This window comes from Phaenicophaeus curvirostris, chromosome 8 (assembly GCF_032191515.1).
Source record: "Phaenicophaeus curvirostris isolate KB17595 chromosome 8, BPBGC_Pcur_1.0, whole genome shotgun sequence".
Taxonomy (NCBI): domain Eukaryota; kingdom Metazoa; phylum Chordata; class Aves; order Cuculiformes; family Cuculidae; genus Phaenicophaeus; species Phaenicophaeus curvirostris.
The window spans coordinates 27589308-27601927 of NC_091399.1; the positions used below are offsets into that span (position 1 = coordinate 27589308).

A 12620-nucleotide genomic window follows, 5' to 3' on the forward strand; every position below is an offset into this window, starting at 1 on the left:
CTTTTGAAGTGTGATTGAAAGCAGACGGAGAGCATTGGCCAATTAATTTTTCCTTACATCTGTTTTGCTTCACCAAAATCTCATGTTGGGTCTTAGCTTCTAAATTATATAGTGGAGTATTTTCAGGGTTTTATGTACAAATGAGTGTCAATAGGTGCTTTAATTAATTTTAACAAAAATAATAATAAAAATCTAGTTGTCATCTGTAACTCCCCTGTCCAGTATTCTTGTTTCAACTAAATAATCACAATAATAATGTCTATTAGACGCATTCCACACACAGTAATGAGATATACCGTCATGATACACAGGTGAGCCTAAATACAATTCCCCGTGTCCCCGGATGAATCCAATGTACAAGTTTGCTGTTAATTTTAATTGTAAAGACAGCTGCAGTGCTGGTACTAAGATTGCCTAGGAAAAACTATTAGTCTGCCTTTTAAAATAAGTATCTTAAAATCATAATTTTGAAGCATTAGCTGATGATATACATTCAGAAGATGATGTATATCCTCAACCTAGAGCAAGTGCTTTATATTTAAGTGCACAAATGCTGGTTTTATTGCTGAAGGGAGTGAATCTTTTCTTCAGAAACAAGATACGGTTTCTCCTCATGTTGTTCTGATTAAAGACTGGTACCACCAGTGGTGCTTAGGAAAACGTTCTTGTACTGAGCTGGTACTACCTTATTGACTCATGTTTTCACATCTGTTCCTGTGTAGTTTCCCAACTGCCAATATCCATTTTCTGTCTTGCACATGGATTGTAAGCTTAGAAGAGGGAAATTTTACTGTTTTGTAATTTATTGCAGGTTCCACTATGGAATTTGGGTGTATGACTGTCTTAGTGCTACAATAATAATTGAAACCAAACACTGAGACTTGGCTTAGGAGGACACGAGCCCCTTAAAATACTGAGAATCTATTTAGGATTAATTAAAGAATTTCTCTCTGTCGAGAGAAAAACCTTTCGGATATCAGCATTACGGGTACAATTTGTTTGTGACTTTATGGTAGATCTGTATCTTCTCTACAGCTGTGGTCCTCAAAGCCAAGTGTATTTTCATTGAACTCGTGCGGCACCTTGATCTCCCCTTCTCTTTTGCGTTTGGGGACTGTTTGTCCACCTCCTCTGGAAAGAGCAACCTAAGAGGCTGGTGCTGTTGGCCATCCCTTGGAATAAGGAGCTGTGTTGGACACCGAGGAGCTACGCGTACTGGATGCCTGGAGTGAAGCACCATGTTGTCCTTGTGCCTAGAGTTTCGTTGGTCATGGCACTGCGCAGTTATGTAGTACATCCAAATAAATACTGATCTAATGAGCAAAACATACCAGCCCTTCCTGCTACCAAACGGTTGTTTGGGCGCTGCTGAAGACAATAGGAATGTAATATCCTTCTGAAGCATTTGCCAGCTGGCGCAGACCATCAGATAATTTCATTCAGTTCACTCACTGCAGAATAAAGAAAATTGGCATGCTCGGAGCATGTTAAAAATACATCTGTTCAGAACATGAGCGTTGTTTCTTGCTTAGTTAATTTGCCACTTCATTATGAACATCTTGATGGAAAAGGAACGATGTGCACAACAGCAAGTGTCAAAGTTCGTTAGATTCCATGAAATTCATACATTCAAGAAATATTACTACAGTTTTCAAGTTCTGTATCACTAAGAATAGTAGTTTCAATTAAATGACAGGAAATTGAGAGTTGATAGAGAATGACTCTGCAGGTTTCAGTGTACCCAGTAGATCTTGATGACACAAAATTGTTGATTCAAGTGATAATACTTGGCTATATCCATTCTTACCTCTCAATGAATTATAAAAGTTGTCATTTTTGTGTGTGCGAATACTTGCTTGTATTCTTGCCTCTGAATTTATCTATTCTTAACTGGGGATTTTAGGGTGTTCCTTCTTGTGTTTAATAGTCATGTACTGAACAGAATTCCTTTTTTGTCTGGCAGTTAGTGTTGTGATGCTTGGTATTAATTAGGGCTTTTGGACACTCTTCTTCGTTTTCTTGGTTTATTAGACCAATCAATCTTGTCCTGTCCCCTGTCACTGGGGCAAAGAGCCCAGCTCCCTGCTCTCCACAACCTCCTTTCAAGTAGTTGTAGAGAACAATAAGGTCTCCCCTCAACCTCTTCTTCTCCAGGCTAAACACCCCCAGCTCTCAGCCACTCCTCCGAGGCTCGTTTTAATGGAGATGAAGTTGTGTTTTACCAAATCTAAGGAAGGCTGTTTAAGCTTTAGATATCTAAGCAAGATCTCTGTGAACTAGAACTGAAATAATTTAGCTCCCTTCAATTCTGTGGGTGTAAGAATGATCCAGATTTTTTGCGTCACTGTTTTTTTCCAAGTATTCTTTCTTTGGGGCAGGGGATGTTCTGCGACAGGTCTGCTTGCCAAACCTATCTCTACAGTAGCGTGTTTTTGGAGACTGGCACCGGTTTTGCGAGCTTCATTTTCAGGCTAGATGAAACATAAGGGTAGTTTTTGTTATTACTGGCCTTTTCATCACTAATTTATGAAGTGTTTTGTGCATTAAATACACCTTTTCTGGTATTTGTGGTGTTATAGAATATTGATCTCAAATAGAAAATAAATCTTAATGGCTAATGGGGTGTTTGATCATATGTTTTTCAATGCACGGCTAAAGAAGGGAGACAGCTCTTTTCTTTATGGACAGTCTTCTAATTCCACAGTAAAAAATGGCATCTAAAATCTTTCTTTTAATTCTGGCTCTGAATCAAAAGTTCTTCAATGTTATTACTGCAGTTGTGATCCCCAGTCCAGGCAATTGGAGTTCTTCAGAATGGCTGGTCTAATCAAGCTCCAGAGGTAGAAATTACATGAAATGTTATTAAATATAGGTTGCTGTTCTGTAGGAGCCCATTCGAGTATCTGAAGTGCAGGGATATGAAAGAGAAACTTAAGAGTGACATGCATATAAGAAAGTGATGCAGACCTCAGAGCTTGAGTCTCTGCATGAGGAACAGCCAAATTTCAGCCTTATGTTGTGCTGTATCCCTGTATTCCCTGTTTGGCTTGGTCTGTGGAGCGCAGTACTGTATTGGTATGCGGTATCGAGGCTGTGTTAAGCCTTTATTATTAAACTCTTATAAGTCCTGTGGGACGGATGGTTGTGGTTTCTCAGGAGTGCTTCCAAAGCAGCACGCAATCATTTTTTTTACTGATTTTCTTTTTTTTTAGTTCCCTGAGGAGGTTGGTTTATTGCTGAAGTCTGGTTATGTTGGGTTTTTTTAAAAGAATAAGATAAGGGAAGTTATTGGTTCAGCTACTCTAGTTTCCAATAGGATGAGACAAATATCTACCAATCTCTGCAGGGAGAATCTGTAAAAAGCAAAGAACTTGGTGGCTTCTCAGAGGGATGTACTGTAAAACTGAAATTCTGAAACGACACTTAGGTCAACATACAGGTTCTATACAGCTCTTGGTGAAACGTGGATTGTATTTGCTGTTCTCATTCCGTGTAGCCACTGCTTGTGTTCAGATTGTACGTTGCATTTTTATCAATGATGAAATCAAAGCAAGGGCAGTGTTTGTACTGGAAGTTGGTCCATGTATTTCCTCTTTGGTGATTTCAAGAGTCTGACACTATTGGGCTACATGAGCTGCTTCCACACATCTCTGGAGTGCGGTACCCACATGTGGCATTAAATGTTTGAGTCCACATCTCTTTCTCGGAGTATGATACTCCATGTGTTTTCCTACATGGCCTCATTTCTCTCTGTCTCCCGCAAATCTGCAGTTTGTTGGTCAGGATCGTGACTACTTTATGAAGATCCAAATCTTTATTTATGTTTCTATTCAGAGACTAGAGTAGTGGAAAAGATATGGCAATCTATAAGGAATAATAGTTGTCTGGGGTCTAGAAATGCGTAGACCTAAGGTACACAATATATGCATCAAAGTGAGTAATTTAATTTGCCTGTGTTGGGGATATGAGACTGTGGTGTGAAGTTATCCAGCACATAAGAAAGCTCATGATTAATAAACCAAACAGGAGAAGGGATTTGCAGGAGACCTACAATGGAGAAAACTGGAGTAGAAAGTAGGGTGTGTATGTGTGGAGAGATGAGATGAGGAGTCACTGACATTTGAAGTGCATCCGTGGTGTAGAAATATAATCAAACCTCATGGTCGGGCCACTCATCTGGGCTGCACAGTGGTGTAAGCACAGCAACAAACATAACCACCTCCGAGTTGCAGGATGTTTTAACAGAACTGTGCAAATCCAATTGTGTTCCTTCAGAGTGAAGGTTAGCAATACGTCCTGTTTGGAGCATTGTTACAACAGAGCTTGAATTCACTCCCAGAGCAGCGTTGAGTCTCTCTAAACAGTTTGTCTTGGAGCTCCTGGTTCCTGAACCAAATGGATCCTTGTGTTTGTTCTGTAGCAGTGAGTTTTCCTGGCAAAGGGGTCTCATAGGACAACCCGCACTCCAAAAGGGCCAAGGTGGAACACATTCACAGGATGGTCAGGGTTGGAAGGGACCTCTGGAGGATCTAGTCCACTCCGCCGGCTAAAGCAGGATCACCCAGGGCAGGTTGCACAGGAACATGTCCAGGTTGGGTTTGAATGCCTCCAGAGAAGGAAACTCTCCAGCTTCTTTGGGCAGCATGTCCCAGTGTTTTTCTTCATGTTGAGGTGGAACTTACGTGCTCCAGTTTGTGCCCATTGCCCCTTGTCCTATCGCTGGGCACCACTGAAAAGAGTCTAGTCCCATCCTTTTGGCACGTGCCCCTTAGATATTGATAAATACTGATAATGTCCCCTCTCAGTCTTTTCTTCTCCAGCTAAACGGACTGAGCTCACTCAGCCTCTCTTCACATGAGAGAGGTAGCCCCGCACAACGCTGTTTTTTAGGGGATGATGGGGCAGATGCATGTGTTGGTCCAGTTTTTGATGCTGTAGCTGGGTGGTGGATGGGAGGGAACGTGACCCAGAGCAAAGGTCCCAGTGGAGTTTTAACCCAAAGCTGACACAAAACGACCCAAAACAGCTTCGCAGCCTGACTGCCGAGATCTTGGCCAATGTTATTCCTGGCACTGAGTGCCTTCTAAATAAGTGAGTATTTCTGCTCCCTTTGCTGCTTCTGATGGATTGGATCAGATCCAGAATTGCATTTGGCTTTTGCTGTATCTTAGGGGTTTTTTTCCTTTTCTTTTTTTAACTGCTGTAGCCACTGAAAAAATGATTGTAGCTAACATGAAAACAGATGTAAAAGGCTGGCATTGTGGTGTGCACAGCCTTAAGCTGCGCATATTGGCAAGTTATTTGGTGTCAGATTTCATGATTTTGGGCATAAAGGCTGCTCTTCAGTTAGGAAGGCAGGAGAGAAAACATTTAAGCTACTTGATGGAAGTAGGTAGTTGGAAGGTTGGGGGCTGCTCCTTCAGACAGAAACGCTTCTTGGCACCTAAAGCGAAGGTGCCTGTAAGTGGGTATGTTTTACATTGCGTCGTCTTAAGATTTGAAAGGTAGAGACTTTGAAGATTGGCTTTGAAAGACAGATTGGACTCAGGAGCTTGGGGGGAAGGCGCTGGGCACAGCCTGAGCAGCCACTTTGTCTCTGGAAGAGATCGTCTAGAAAGCTGGGAGGATTTTGAACTGAGCCATGACTGGAGGAGATCTGAAGCTAAAAGCAAAGAAACTTTTCTTCTTATGTTCATGGAAGCAGGACTTGGTGTATTTGCAAATTAATCTGGCTTGCCTCAAAGAAATGCTTATTCCCATCAACTTCTGACAAAAATAACCTGTAGCTTGGAGTTTGACTGAACGTGAATAGCTGTCTGGATGGAAGAAAGGTGACGTGTGATTATCTTCTCAGCCTTTGTCAAGTTTATAGCTTCTTCCCTTTTGAAGTGTCAATGCCAGAACTAAACAGTGTTTAATAAAGATCCATGGTTTGTGAAACTACTGGTGGGTGTGAAGGGGGAATTCACTGAATAACCTGCATTACAGTCAATTTGATGGTGAAAACGAAACTGTCACATGGATTGGAAAAGGGAGCTCAGATGCTTACTCCGCTTGTAAATTTTTTTGTTTATAGGGGGAAGATGATGTTCTTGGTTAAGGGAGTGAAACTTTATACTATTTTTGTGGGCTGCAGTAGTGGTATTAATTTGGTCCTTGTGCTGCTTTTCAGCCATTCATAGCCAATATTTCATGCGCAGTGTTTGAATGCAAAATATATTGCAGGAAAATGAACAACATTTAAATCTGGCATTAACTACAAAGCCATACTTTATATTGATAAAAATCTCAACAGTTTTTTAAAACTAGAGCCCCACAGAGATATTTGGGAATTAATTGATGGCAGATGAATTTAATGCAGTTAAAATGAATATAAAGATGTCTGAATTTTATTCCCAAAAGAGGAAATACAGTTGTTAAGTCCAGATGGATTTTTATTTTTATTGGAATAAGTTTTGAAACTAGTAATATCCTTCTCTCTGTCTTTTTTTAAATGTTACTACCATAGCGTTGGGTCTGGGACAGCACAGACCTGCATTTTAAAGTTTGTTTTAAATCCAGTTAAATGAACAGTTTTGCTGTGTTTATTTTGAAAATTAGCACTTTTCCTATTGAATTTGTAGGATTTGGAAAATAAGCACAAGGATGATGTACAGTATAAAAAAGCCAAGGGCTTGGTCCTGTGTCACGTTGTTGTTGGCTGAAATGTGGTAACTGTCAATGTCTGCAACCTCGTAGCCTGCCCACAGGTAAATGATGCAGCAGGAGTTTAAGCCCTTTTCAGCATGTTAAACCCAGTTGTGCTTGGGTTTTTTGCCTCGTGCAAAGGGCTTGCACCAAGGCAGCTGCTGTGGTGTTGCAAAGGATGTGTGATGAGTTGATCGCATCTGAGTCCTGAGTTACGAAAAGAAACTCTAAGGGATTCCATCTATTCATTCAGCTGAAGATGAAACGTGGTTCTGCTATTGCTGTGTCAGTTTAAAGCTTCTCATTCCATAAAATTATGAATTCTATCATAGTGGTTTTTTTCTTTGTTGTTTTACCCATTGGTAACGTGTCTTGAAGTTCACTGGCTCCACTGGTGGTGGTGTAGAATTCAGTAGACTTTCTACTGCAGTTGGGATTGGTATCAAAATGGATGACAAACAGAAAGCTTATCACCAAAATAAACGTTGGTTTGTTTCAAGTAAGAATAAAGCTGGAAAAAATCCCACCATTGAGCACAGTACCATATTGCAGCTCCACTTAGAGTATCAAATTATTACTGATAAATTTTGCAAGCAGATTCTAAGCTGAGTGGTGTATAAAGAAAGTGAATCACCAAAAGGATCTGGTTCATGGGGCAAGCCAAGTGCAAGCAGGCAGTAAGGATTACTACTTGCCTAAATCTCAAGTTGCATGTATGAAAACTAGGAACTGTGAATTGCAATTGAGGCAAAGTGCACCCCATCATATGAAGCAGGGACTAAAAGTATCAGGCATCCACCGATGAGCAAGAATTGTCTCTGAGATTGTGGGTAAAAGCAGTATTGTGATCACCAGATGGCAAAATGAAAGGGTGAGGTTACATCTTCTTGATATGTGGCACGTGTGCTGCATGCAGTACAGAGGTGAAAGATACATGGATAAAATGAAATGCATTCAGCTGGGGAGCCACTGGTGTCAGTAAAGATGGGAAAAACATGGTGAGAACCGAAAGAAGTATGAAGAACTTGACTTGGCAAGCAGTGTAAGGGAAGAGCTGATCTTAACAGGCATGTCCCCTAAGTGGGGACAAAATATTGACAATACATTTGATAAGAACAAGCTCTCCAGTCTAGCAAAAAAGCACATTATGATTCAGTTTTGGTAAAGCTGGCCAAGCTTATTAGGTATAAAATGAAATTGTTTTCAATAAATTATAGCTAGTTCATTGGGTAATGGCATCGTGATCTGTTGTGTACTCTGGTGTTCTGCCTTCGCTAGATGCCTGTTGGTTTGTCTGGCTGGTGAAGACAACGTCCTGCTTCCTGGTGGAAGGGAGCATAAGGAGTTATTTAAGCAGAATAACAAGAAAAGCTTACAGCAAGAAATGGTGCTGAGGAAAAGGGGAAAATGAACTTGTACTCTTGTGTTACAGATTCAGTGGTTCTTTCCTTTGACTCCGTTGGACATACGATAGGCTCAGGTACAACCTTGCCTTCTTCTCTATCTCCCACCTCATGACAAGGCTTCTACTTAATTGGACATGGTAGCCATGTTGGGAGGCAGGTCACCAAGTCAGACCCCAGCAGGAAGCAACCATCCAGCCAAAGAGGATAAACAAGTCCTTTTATCAGTGTAGTGGAAGTATTGAGGGTCTTGAAGTGACACGAGGAGTAATGTGTGGGACCCCTTCCATTACCAAGCAAGGCAGATGACCTGGACACCTTATACGTGTTAGTGATGCGGTTTGTGGTTCTTTTCTCATGTGAAAGGCATTAGGATGAGGTCACCCACCAGCTGAATAAAAAGTATTCCGTGCTACTAGGAGAGTTTCTCAGCTAAACAAACAGTTGAGTTATTTGGGGAAAGACATCGGGAATGCTTCCAGGAAGGAGAAGGAGAAAGAGTCGTAGCTAAACAAATAGGGCTTGAAACATTTTTCGGGGGGCGGAGATTGACCAGCATTATCAAACCCCAGGGCAAATCCTGCGTAGCCTAATTTCCTTTGGAAACTGAATATGACCTTCAATTAAACTGAACCAGAAATCAAAAATTCTTTTGTGTTGAGGGTGCTTCATGAAGCCAGTAACTCTCCATTTGGCTGTATGTAATATGCAAGTGGCATAGCCAAGGCACGCCGTAGTAAGCACGATACTTGATGAAATTCAGTTTACAGTGTATATATAATAATATATGAAGTGCAAGGGTAAGGGGGAAAGGCTAAGAATTACTTTATACCTTAAATCCCCTCAACGCTTAAAAGATGAGTGTATTGCAGAGTCTTGCAGAAAAGAAAAGATAATCCAAGTGAAGGTTTTGTGTTTTATATTGCTCCATAGCCTTTCCTCTTAGGTTGTCAGGGGGAACGTGCTGCCTTCCAACATAGCACCTGTCTTCTGCCTGCACAGTTTAAAAAAGATCCTGCTGCCTGACACTAACAGCCAACCCTGGACACAGATTTCTGAGTTACTAACCCCCAAACTAGTGGTAGTAACTTGCTTTATTTACAACATCCCAATTGCTTTCTGCTCTCCCTGCATCTTATCTAAAACGTAGATCTGGAAATGGATCTATTGTGGGTGCATGGTCTTATGTGGTTTGTCTCTAGGGTGCTGAGCGTGGAATGGGTGTGTTGTGATGTTTATGGGGGGAAGAGACCCTCTGTTAGCTCCCTTTTACTAATTCACCTCAGTTATACCGAAGCGTGCTGTTGCCTGCCTCTTTTCTATACTGGGTGTTGGTTTTTTTAGTCTGCAATAGTAGGGGGGAAGTTGCAGAGGTTTGAGATACAAAATCTGTGATTAAATTTCAGGAAAGTATTTTGATTACACCTGAGTATGTCCGAATTGGTGTACTTACCCTGGAGTTATACTGGGTTGGTGGTGGTATAGCTCGGACCAGAATTTGTCCTGGAGTAAAACTTTCTGGTATTACCTACTATGGGGTTTTTTCCCTGCTAAGACTATTTTGGCTTCTGTCTGATGTGAAAATGGTTAACCCTGCAGCTGGCTTCCAGTGCAGGGAATCTATAGAGTTAATCATAGAGTATATAATCTATAGAGTTAATAATAAATGTTGTGTTATGGTACTACCAATAGGATGGTAGACTTAAAAATAGTTCAACTGCTCCATGTTTTTTGGAGGTCTGTTAATATGGAAGGTGGGGACAAGCTAATGTGAGCCAACATACCCTCTGGGTCTGTTTTAAAAGCACTGGTCTTTGTTCTGCTTGCATATTGCAACTCAAGCTTGGGTTGGTTAGGAGAAAGTACATAAAATTTGATCTTTCGTAAACCCTTCTACTGCAACAAGATTGAATTTCTTTATTGAAGAAATACAAAGAATATGCGCACTTGGGGCTCGGAAATAACTGAGCTGTACGTTTATTGCTTTCATATTTAGTACTTTACATTCACTGTGCTGCAAACTTTAACTTGCTCTGAACTGATGTGTGTAATAAGATGTCAAGATGTGTGTCTATCCAACTGAGGGATAGCTTTCCTTGTTGAACAGGAAGGAGAGAGAGAAAAACTGTGGCTATTGTGGTTCCGCTGTCCATCCCATCTCATCTTGCTGCAGACCCAGGAAAGGACAGAGCCCAGAAAGAACCCAAAGAAACAATGGCAGCTCCAGGCCCAGCCATTCCTAGTAGGTGATGTTTCAGGTTGGGGTAAGAAGGGGCTAAAGTCACATACTTTGAAACATAAAAATATGCATACCGTTTCCGTGATTAGTCAGAATCTCTGAATAATAGTCTCCCTGTTAAGATTTCATGCTGCTTAAAACGAGTACTCGTTGGCTTATACTTGCATATTAAGCAGCTTCTTAGAGTTGCTCCTTTGAGTTGCTCCTTTGTAATTGTTAATTATGCCATGTGAAGAGCAATGTGTTGCAGCTTCTATGTTTTATTTGAATTGACTGTTTATCTTCATCTTGGTTTTCCCCTCAACCCCTCTTGGTTTTCCACATGCAAACCTCCACCTTGAGGGAGACTTGAAATCTGTCCTTATGCATCTCGGATTAATGACACTGTAGGTTTTTCTGGATAAACTTCCTGAACTCAGTGTTCAGAAGATCATCTGGGTGTGGCACCTTAAAGTACTGCTTTGTAGACTAAGACTAGCCTAGAGGACATGAGAATCAAGTCTGCTTGGAGTGAGACTGAACTGTCTGAGGTTCACGCTGTGGTCCAGACCTCACAAATACAGATGGTTTTGTGATTTTCTCCGTGACTGCCCTCTCCATTGAAAGATAAAGTTTGAGAAGCAACGGTAAATGTTCAGAGTGATGACTGGGCCACTGTTTCAGCTGAAACCATTTCAGAAAGAAGGATGGCATGCTCTGAACTTGCTAAACATTGAGCAGCATACAGGTTGCTTGAGGAGATGTAGATTTTTATTTGGTTGCCATACACAGCTAGTATTCCTTTTTTTTTACCTCCCTCCTTCCCTCTCTAGTTGTTTTACTTCGTTGCTAGCAAATCAAACATTGGACCTTGAAAGTCAGATTTATACTCGTGCTATTTTTATTCAAGACTTTTTCTACCTCCTGTGTCTGACAGCAAGCAAGTTAAATCTTTCTCCTCTAAGCCTCATTAGGATAGGAGTAACTATCCTATGTGCAACTTTTAGAGCTGTTAACGTACTTGCTGGAAATATTGAGGTTCTAAATATCTTAAGGCTGCAGGCTTACACTGTTAGGGGTCTTGATTGCAGTACTTTGCAGATGGTGTAGCAATTGTTCTTACTGCAGGCTTAAAACGCCATAGTTCTCACATATCTTCCTAAGCAACCAAGAGTTATCTAGGTTTTGCTCAAATCATTTGAATATTTTTATTTTGTTGTTGCATTTTTCTTTTCATTTTAAATCTTAACCTTTATCACAAGTTTGACTTGACTTATGCAAAGGAAATGAAGCATTTAAAATTTGACGTAGAACAGCATTTCTGCTGCAGCTCATGCACTTGTGAAAGTGCACATGCAAGACCATGCTTCCAGATGCTCAGTATGCAATAATGATGGAGTAATCATCTCAGAGTTTCAATCCATTCTTATTTAGGAGCGTGCTGTCAGTAATTCCTTATGCTAAAGTTCTTAATCATTTGAGGACAGGCTGTGGAACTTTCTGTTTCCGCTGAAGAAGCTCAGGGAGACATTTTATGAAGGATGAGAAGAACTTTGTGTCTCCTCCTAGATACAACTCCAGAGTGAATTTGGTGACTATCTTCCTACGTTTTGGATGGAGAGTGGTTTGGATGGAGGCCAGGAAGTCGTAGTGAGGTGGGTGCTGGTCTCTTCTCCCAAGTAAGAAGCAATAGGATGAGAGGAAACGTCCTCAAGTTGTACCAGGGGAAGTTTAGGTAGGGCATTAGGAAAAATTTCTTTTGTTAGCAATATTTTCTCACACTGGTGATTTGCAGATCATTTGCTGTTCTCTGTCTTTCTCAGCAAGAATCTGGTAACATAGATGGCCACAAATACTAACTCAGATCTTTCCCATATTTCTAGGTTAGTGGTAATTATTTAGATATTATGTTAGTTAATAGAATTTGTTAGGCTCTGCTAGACGTTCATAGTTTGAGGAGAAGAATTTTGATTCACAATTGGAGCTGGTGTGGTTCTACATGTTGCGCTTTTTTGTGTAGTGTTTTTTTCCACTAAATCACGTTTCTGACTGTCTTAGTGCTCCATTGTAGTGATGGGAAAGGAGAGGTGAACTTAATATGATGCATTTTACTGCATTCCTATAAAGCAGGAAATAAATGGGAAAGATTATATGGTTTTTTTGCTGGTTCTAGTGGCTTTATCCTGCAAAAATGCTTTTCCGTTTTCATTTTTGATTAATGAAGTTCTACTTCATTCTTTATTTCTTTGAGCTGTAGACTGTGGGAGCTGCTTGAATCTTTGCCAATGACTGTCATGTATTGGTTGCATAGT

At 40.7% G+C, this 12620-nt stretch overlaps 1 protein-coding gene across 4 annotated transcripts in view; it reads left to right on the forward strand.

The window, feature by feature from the left end:
- ST3GAL3 (ST3 beta-galactoside alpha-2,3-sialyltransferase 3) overlaps window positions 1–12620 on the forward strand; it is a 198394-nt gene that overhangs the window by 36559 nt on the left and 149215 nt on the right. For 2 of the 4 annotated variants that reach the window (XM_069862975.1, XM_069862974.1), the window contains 2 exons: window positions 8120–8167; window positions 10198–10332. The exons of 1 other annotated variant lie outside the window; for it this stretch is intronic. In XM_069862975.1, coding sequence (XP_069719076.1) covers window positions 8120–8167; window positions 10198–10332 — 183 coding nt within the window. The remainder of the gene's footprint in view (window positions 1–8119; window positions 8168–10197; window positions 10333–12620) is intronic. One more of the 4 variants, XM_069862976.1, reaches the window with a different exon arrangement.